Below are 8308 nucleotides of genomic sequence, written 5' to 3' on the forward strand. Positions count from 1 at the left end.
TCATTGCGATCTTTTCGCTCTGCGGCCGACTTCACGAAGAGTGACTGAGCGACAGTCTGCAGGCAAGTTTTGTCTTTGACGACGTCACGAAATCCTGTCGCACTGCGACTACTCGCTGTCGTTGGTCGCGTCGGTGGCGTTGTCAGCCCTATGTGACAGAATGCCTTTCAATGCGCCACAGTCATCCGGCTAGTCGGCCAATTATCGGCGTCATTATCTTGTCGTTCTCTTCTCGTCGTCGGTGTCGAGTCGGCACAGTGTGAATTCGCCTTTAGGTCTCTTGGCTATGGAGACGTCAGGCTCTGATACTTAGACCTCCCATCTCCAAGCCAATATACTGTGGCCCGATCGATGCCGCGACACGCTCTTTGCAATATTAGAGTTTACGTGCGATATGAGCATCCATCTTGGCATGTGATGCTCTATCCTATAAGCACGTGTTTCCCTAGTTCAGCAGAAAATCCGTCTACTCTTACCAAATCAGAAAATTTAGTCTATTGGTGATACACTCGCTGCAACAACTCCAGTGTATTGGTGCAGCCACACGGTCGGTACGAGACCTCCTTATTTGCTGAAGAAGAACTACTCTACATGAGACGTACTGTCGTATAACTTTTCTGGAGATAGCTTGTGTGTTTGAGTCGTATGTGGTCCACTAACGTACCGCATCCGATGAATTCTAGAGCTCACTGAACGACATTATCTCCGCCAGAAAGACAGTATATCGTAGTCCTCAAATATAACTGCAGCCCCATCTTCTTTTTTGCAGGGCGATAATGCACATACTGAGGAACGAATACGCGGCCACCTACATACCTGAGTACATGAACTACAGCAACGCAGACCTGAGAAGGGCCGTAAATCGCCACCTGCCTGACCGATTACAGGAATGGTCACCGGACATTTTGGTGTGCCTGCAGCTCGAGCGGTTCTCACGCTTCCTCGACGAGCTACGCAGTCCGGACAAAGCCGCTAGCTTAAAGCTTTACCTGGGCGCGTACCTGGTATTTAAGATGATGACCTTTGCATCGCGACACTTAACGCACGCTATGATGAAAGCAGAAGGCCAGCTTTCCCAAATGGACCGGTACGTGAGGGCGCAGTGCGCGAACCTGATCGACACTACCTTGCCCCTGTCTGCCCGGAAGTTCCAGCAGGACAAGATTGATAGCGAATCGCGACTTGCCATCTTCGACATCTACGCCCACGTGCTCCGAGCGCTCGTGGACGTCGTCGCCGGCCACGACACCGATATCGCCTCCAGTATAGCCGAATTTGCACAAACGCTATCCCTCGGTGCCTTCAACTTGACCATCAGGCAAGAGCAGCTAGAGGCGCTCTACTCGTTCGTACCTCAGCTAAAAATCGAAAAACTGCGGTCATTTCTGGACCTGTACACCACAGCGATGGACTCTACACTAACGGTGCTTAAGGATTCCACCAACGTCCACAGGAGGAACCTCGCGCATGTTCCACACTTGGCAACCAGTCCCGTCTACAGTCTTCTAGTGGCACGCGAGATAGCGATCCCGTCGTATGCGTTATTGTGGCCTGTGTTCCACCGCGAATATCCCGCAGCAGTGAACATGGGGTTGCTTGGAACTTTGATCGCTCGAGGTCTGGTGGACATGGTGTTTTACATGTTCTTCCAGGTGAGTAAATTGCTTTGTATTTTGTTTTAACTAGACAAGTTATATAGCAACACCTGAAATGTGCGCGCTCGGTGTACGGACGTTAAAAGGGCCCTGAACCACCCCTCGGGCTCGGTGAAATAACACAGCCCGCCAGTCGCATACGATGCTGTGAACTTCTCAGCCAAATGTTGCTGTCGTACGCGGTGCGTGGAACTTGCGAGCGGAGCCAGAAGTCACCTTTCTCTCAAACGCTCTCTTTTCAGGGAGCAGCTTGCTCCTCACTCTCTTCTGGACGCTTCATTTCGTAATAAAGCAGATTCCCATACGCGGCTGCTATTGGTAGCTGCGGTAGGCTACGCAGCGTAGGTACCATGGCCGCCGTGGGATGCCGCCACCAGTCCATTGTCTAAGCGCACTGCGGCTCGCCAAGGACAACCGCGTTTAGCTTACGTTTAGCGCGTCTTAGGCACCAAAATCGTAAGTCGTCGCGCCTACTTTAACAACCAAATTGAAATTCGAATTGCGCGCCACGGTGACCTTTAGAAGGCGCAGTGTTGTGGGCACGCCGCACTACGCCGTAGATCTCGCATTGCAAGGCATAGGAGAAGGAACGGGAACACCGCGGGAACCGTGTTTGACTGTCAATAAATCCGCTTCTGCTGAACGCATTGAAGCATTTTTTTTGCGCCAAAGTATTTATGAAATAGCCAATTTTCACTTCAAATGTGTTTCCCCTCTTCTACTGAAAGTGGTTGAGGGCCCCTTTAAATAGACCATCGCGGTTTAACGATGGCTTCTCAGGCAATTATGGCAATATTATCTTGGGCGTACGCATAAATGTGGCAACATATTTCTTTACCAATAGGTAGCCACATCTGCAGCAAGGCGAGGAGTGGATGCCGGTTTCTTGAAGTTAATTTTCGGTGAAGGTTTCTTTTTTTAGCTCCAGAAACGCAGAAAATTTCACACTAGTTAGATTGAATATATTGGTAAATCATGATTAACGTAACCCCTGACTTCACTGCAATGAACGTATTTGAAGTGAGCGCTTGCACAATTCTGTGTCCTCCTGTAATAGTAGATTTTGTTCAACAGCTGCAGCCATGGAGGTACAGCTTTTTTTGTTCATGCTTCAATAGTAATATGAGTTACGGTCGGGCCGGGTTATTTTCCTTCGATAAGCGATAATATTTCCTGATGTTCAGATCGAGCAAATGCGTGTTCTTTACAGCTTGTAACCTTTATGGTTATAAATGCATGTTTGGCTCCTTTATGCGTGTTTAATTTAGTACGACTGCACAGTAAAGCAAAAAATACAAAAGTTCGCGGGCGTTAACGTGCACAATGATGTCTATAGTGCATTCCACGTTTCTGCCGTTCTCATGAAAGCAAAACGTTGTACTTTCGAACACGAACTCAGACAATGCTTGCGACGGATTTTATACAATGCTTTTCACGCACGGAAGCACTATGTTCAGGATTTACTGCGAGGCCCCGTAGGTAGAACTTGAAAAGTGGACCTTTTGAGACCGTTCTCAAGAACTGCGCGTCCTTGGCGTAGAACCAAGGTGGCATTACGGGGTGCTATTTCTGGCAGTGTACGCTTTGGCCATGCCGCCGAATTCCGCCATGTTGGCTTACTGAGCCAATCAGAGAGGCCCTAGAAGCCATGTGGGCCGATTAGGTCTGACAGATTGGTGGATTGAAACGATGATGAAATTTATAACATCCCATTAAACCGCTTCATGCAAACTTCGGTTCACATAGATTCCAAAATGTGCGTCGGATTTGAGTAGTTTTTATAGAGAACTATTATTTTTACTCAATTCGCGCATAAGGATAATAATGAGCAAAACGAGAACGAGGTGAAAGCTGTAGCCAATGTTTCTACAAGTGGGCTTTTCTTCAAGGCGACATATGCTTTCCTCGCCACAGTATATATGTAATGAGTGAATAAGGATAATAAGTGGTTTAGAACGCGAAGACAGAACATTCCTATTTAGAATTTTGCGGCGAGACTTGCGAGAATTCAGAGTGACGTCACGGATTTCAAGAAATTGTCTCATAATAACGTTTTCTTGGGTGGGAAACGCTTTGGAAGCCTGCTGAGTGTTTAGCTCTTCTGGAATATCACGTAGTCATTTTTTACCGATAAGCGGTTAAATATATCCGGCCCCCGTCAGGGCAAACATTCATTTCTTGTATTGAAGATGCATACTTTGTGAAGCGAGTGCCTTAAGATTTATTTTTAGCGTCAGTTTAAAAGTCGAATTGGAGCCGTTCATCCCGGTGGGAATGAATTTACGGTGGACCACAGAAGAATATTTAGCAGCTTCTCTCGGCGGCACTTCGCCATCTTTTGTGCTGCTCTGTGCCACGATAGTTTGCTACAATGTTTAAGCATACCGTAACGAATTGGTTGCTGCTTTGCAGGATAAGGACTTCCAGCCCCTGCCTCGGGCTCAGGTGAAGTTTCCACCTGCGCTGCTGGACTTCATCGAACGCCTTAGGAGAAGTCTTAAATACAGCCTCAAGAGTTTAAAAAACGGGACAACGTCGAGGAGGGACATCGAGGAGCTGATAAAGCAAGTCATCGTCGGACACCTGGTGAGCAGAGCTCTTGCCAGAGTGTCGTCGCCGAAGCCCACCGAGTACTTCTCAGCGCTGCCCGCAGAACGGCTCTTGTACATGGCCATCTGCTTCAGAAACTGCCAAATGACACCGACATTGAGGAGCTTCGCCGCCTGCAACGTGGTTGTGCCGCACCTTCGCGGGTTTGCGCGGGCGTTCGGCTGTAACATTACGTCGGGCTCCGCGTTCTCCTTGGGTGACATTCCTGAAGCAGCGCCGAAGAACGAGGACGTTGCACGCGGCACTACTGAATATGTGACGGTTTAATACTCCTATCCGAAGGCCAGATGGAACAGGAGTTAAATATTTATTGCTTATTTCACGATTTCGCTTGTCGATACAGCGCTTTCATATATTTGCAGCGAGCCTCGCCCCATTGGTAAAGCCTTTCCCTATACTGCTATAGAGACAAACAAGTAATTTTTATACATTACAAGTAATAATTTTCTATCGGATGAATATGTGCAGAAATGAGGACCACACAGTGCGCGATGGGGGAACATGAAGTCGCACGATGCAAAGTAAAAGGTTCTCAGCGGGCATGAAGATGTCTATTGTGGAACGAAAGGGTCCCAGAGATGTTGAGTAGATTCCTACAAGTACTTACTTTCGCGACTCGTACATAAAATAATATCGTAGCGACAATGACATTGCCGCAAAGGACATTAGCAGTGGGGAACGATCACATTTGTGTATGTGTTTGAGTGCGTACGCGCGCTTTTGTGTATATGTGTTCTGTTTGCGCGTGCTGTGTGCGTCAACGCGGTGTTCGTGCGCGTGAGTGCATAAGAATAGGCTAAGCGTGTGCTGTACTCACGATTTGTGCTTGTCTGCACTGTGTACACCTTGTGTCCATATTATACCTCCACCTATTGGCGGCAGTGGCTAGCCGCGCCAGGCACGTTGCTCGTATTCGCGGGCTTCTTTTACACTCGGAAAAACACTTGTATGTAGCACGTATGGAGCAACAGAAACCAGTATCGGGGAGTGTTTCTTTTTTATGTTGCTCTGAAATTTTCTCATTGACACTAATTATCATATTTGAGAAGATGGCTAACATTATATTATTTGCGAAGCTCAGTAATTAAGACTAATTATATGATTAAGCGAAGTGAAAAATATAACTAAGCGACGGCAAACATTACCTCGGTTCTGTTCAGCTACGTGGCATGATATGACGATGCACTCTAATACGATGCGACCAAATGCATGTTGCTGATACTGTATGGAGTAAGTCGCACTATATTTTATTGTGTTTAATTGCATAATTAGTCAAGATTAATTCACCAACCTATGGAGCAGTGAAGTTAGGCAAGATATTCTAATTATAAAGCTGTAGGTCGGTTTGGATAACGTCCGATTAAACAGTTTCTAACTTGCTATCTGTTAAGTATTAGTTGTTTGTCGCTTAGTGCCGATTTCCGCGAAATACGAAAAATTTGAAGGCCCAATCCACTCTGTGAAAGCTGAATCTATTCTGTTCTAACGAATGAATTGGGTACGTCGTAAATTGCCGTAAATAACCATTTATTGCACAATGGCATTCACGACGGCTTTACCATCGCGGTGGTATGTACTGTTACGGTTGGCGTGTAACACCCCGGGCAAAAGGGATGCTCAAAGACCCTGCTCAACCGAAACGGAGGATGGTTTCTTAATTTGCTATGCTTGTCTCGAGTGGTTGCCGGCCTGGCGGGCGCCCCGAAGTGTTTACAGACCCCTTTGTGTGTGTGCGACCAAGGGGGGAACCCCTTTCACAAACTGCGCGACTCTAGGAACGACCCTTTCCGCGAACTGTCCGCTCTATGGGAGGGCTTTCCGCGAACCAACGTCGCCTAAAAGAAAGGATCAGCCGCTTTCGATCCGGGACGTGCGGGTTTCTACCAGCGGAGGCATACCCGAACAACGTCGCCTATAAGAAAGGGTCGGCCGCCTACGATCCCTGATCCGCGGGTAGGCGCCAGCGGAGGAATGCAAGTGAAAACGTCACCTGGGAGAAGGTATCAGCCACTCATCCACAACCAGAATCAGTGCCTTTCACGTGACCTTGACGTGAGCGAAATCCCGCTTACGATTTTGGTGGTCTTACTTAAGGAACCCCGCAATCTACTTTTTCAATTCATTCATTCTTTTCTTCTTATCTTTCACCAACCACTGAATAAACAGTGCAAGTTTCGCACTAGAAATCGCCTCGTCCTTGCATGGTCGCCATAGTCTACCGGATGCCTGCAGCCCGTAGAAAACTGCACGCTACCCAATAGTAACTCCGGTCGAGGTTCGAGAAACAGGCGTAGCAACAACACAGGTTTTTGGTTTTCATAGTTGCCACGTTCTTTCTTTTTTAAATTATAGGGTTTTACATGCCAAAACCACTTTCTGTTTATGAGGCACGCCGTAGTGGAGGATTCCGGAAATTTCGACCACCTGGGGTTCTTTAACGTGCACCTAAATCACGAGTGTTTTCGCATTTCGCCCCCATAGAAATGCGGCCGCCGTGGCCGGCCAAGTTCTTCGCCAACGTTACGTCGACACACGAGTCACGAGTCACGTTAAAGTCCCCCATGATGACGAAAGGCGTAGCGTTATCTCTCGCCAACACCGCGAAGTGCGTTCGCATGAACCGCTCTACGTCGGCCTTGGAAGTGCCCGGCGAAATGTACACGGTGAAGATGACGATTGCATCGCTGGTTTTCACGGCACACACATCGCCGCACTCGACCGGGTCAGACTTAAGCGTGTACGCGGTCATGCACGCTTCTTTTCTTGCGTAGACGGCGACTCCGGCAGACCGGTTGTCACTTCGTTTTGCGGCCGTTATTCTAACGTAGCCGGTCACTTCGGCCGCTATGTCCCAATGTTCGGCCTCTTGGTTCGAAGGGTTTTCCCTACGACGTTGCTTTGAGAGCCTATATTGCTCCTTTCTACGCGCATCGTACTCCCGTTGCTCATTGGGATTTCTTTGCGTGGCCTGGGCATAGCTCATATTCTAACTAAACGGCCTACATATGTTGCATAGGTTGTGTGGTTTTATACGTAAACCGAGACTTACGTATTCAGATGCACCTCGCGCTAACGCCACTTGCTTCTAACCTTATAGCAGCGCCAAGCCATTGTTCGGCGACTCTCGCCGCGATCCATCATGCACGGTGACACCATGCCACCTGTGTGCGCGTGCGCTGTATGTTCTTTTTTTTTTTGCTAAATCATCGATTTCTAGGAAACCGACTTTTCTGTGGATCGCCACAAAAGGATCGCCGGTTGGTAGAGGTAAACAGCTTCGCTGTAAAAAATATCACGTGACGGCGCCCACCGTAACTGCTGTGCTCCCAAATGTTTCTCGTACAAACGAACATAGCACCTAGCAGGATGTTCTGCCGCTTCAAAGGCGACAGGGCAGTGACTCGGGCGCTGCTGGTCCGAGTTACACCGCCAATGAGCTTCCCCCGGGGCGGTTCATGATAGCGATAAGCAGGCACAGCGGCAGCATATACCCGGCTAAATGCTATGTTCGTTTGTACGCGGAGCGTTTGGTAGCGCTGGAATGACGGCCCGCAAGCGGACATATTCAGTGGTATTATTTTTTTTTTATTTCGCGGGCATCTGCAGTGCGCGCAAAAACGCTAATGCCTGATACAAAGTTGGAAGCTGTTTAATCGGACGTTTTGCTAAGCGCTGTACAACTTTCTAATTGGAATTTTTTGCCTAACTTTGTTGCTTCCGAAGTTGCTTAATTAATCTGCTGTAAAGCAGAATACAAAAAATAGTGACTTATTCCATACAATAGTCAGCAACAGCCATTTGCCAGGGCATAATTTTTAATCTGGATAAAGTTAGCTGGGACAACCTGTATATAGGAACCATGTTCCTGGTGATCATTGAAAACAGCATTATTCACACCTTGAATTAAAGGCATATCAAGCAAAAATTCTGGCGTATGTGGAAGATGTCACAGCTTGTGCCAATAAAGTGTTGCAGCTGCTACCGCAGTAGTGAAGGGTTTCGGCAAGGCTACTGGAAGCCTGGGAAACTGGGGAAAGTGCCTG

The 8308-nt window shown here is 47.9% G+C and overlaps 1 protein-coding gene across 1 annotated transcript in view; it reads left to right on the forward strand.

Moving 5' to 3' along the window:
• The window catches only part of LOC129387272 (uncharacterized), a 38486-nt gene extending 31844 nt beyond the window's left edge, over positions 1–6642 (forward strand). The window contains exons 2-3 of the mRNA XM_055076099.2: positions 770–1652; positions 4068–6642. Of these exons, the coding sequence (XP_054932074.1) occupies positions 770–1652; positions 4068–4532 (1348 nt within the window). The 3' untranslated portion in view covers positions 4533–6642. The remainder of the gene's footprint in view (positions 1–769; positions 1653–4067) is intronic.
• Positions 6643–8308: the final 1666 nt, after the last annotated feature.

This window comes from Dermacentor andersoni, chromosome 2, assembly GCF_023375885.2.
Source record: "Dermacentor andersoni chromosome 2, qqDerAnde1_hic_scaffold, whole genome shotgun sequence".
Classification (NCBI taxonomy): Eukaryota; Metazoa; Arthropoda; class Arachnida; order Ixodida; family Ixodidae; genus Dermacentor; species Dermacentor andersoni.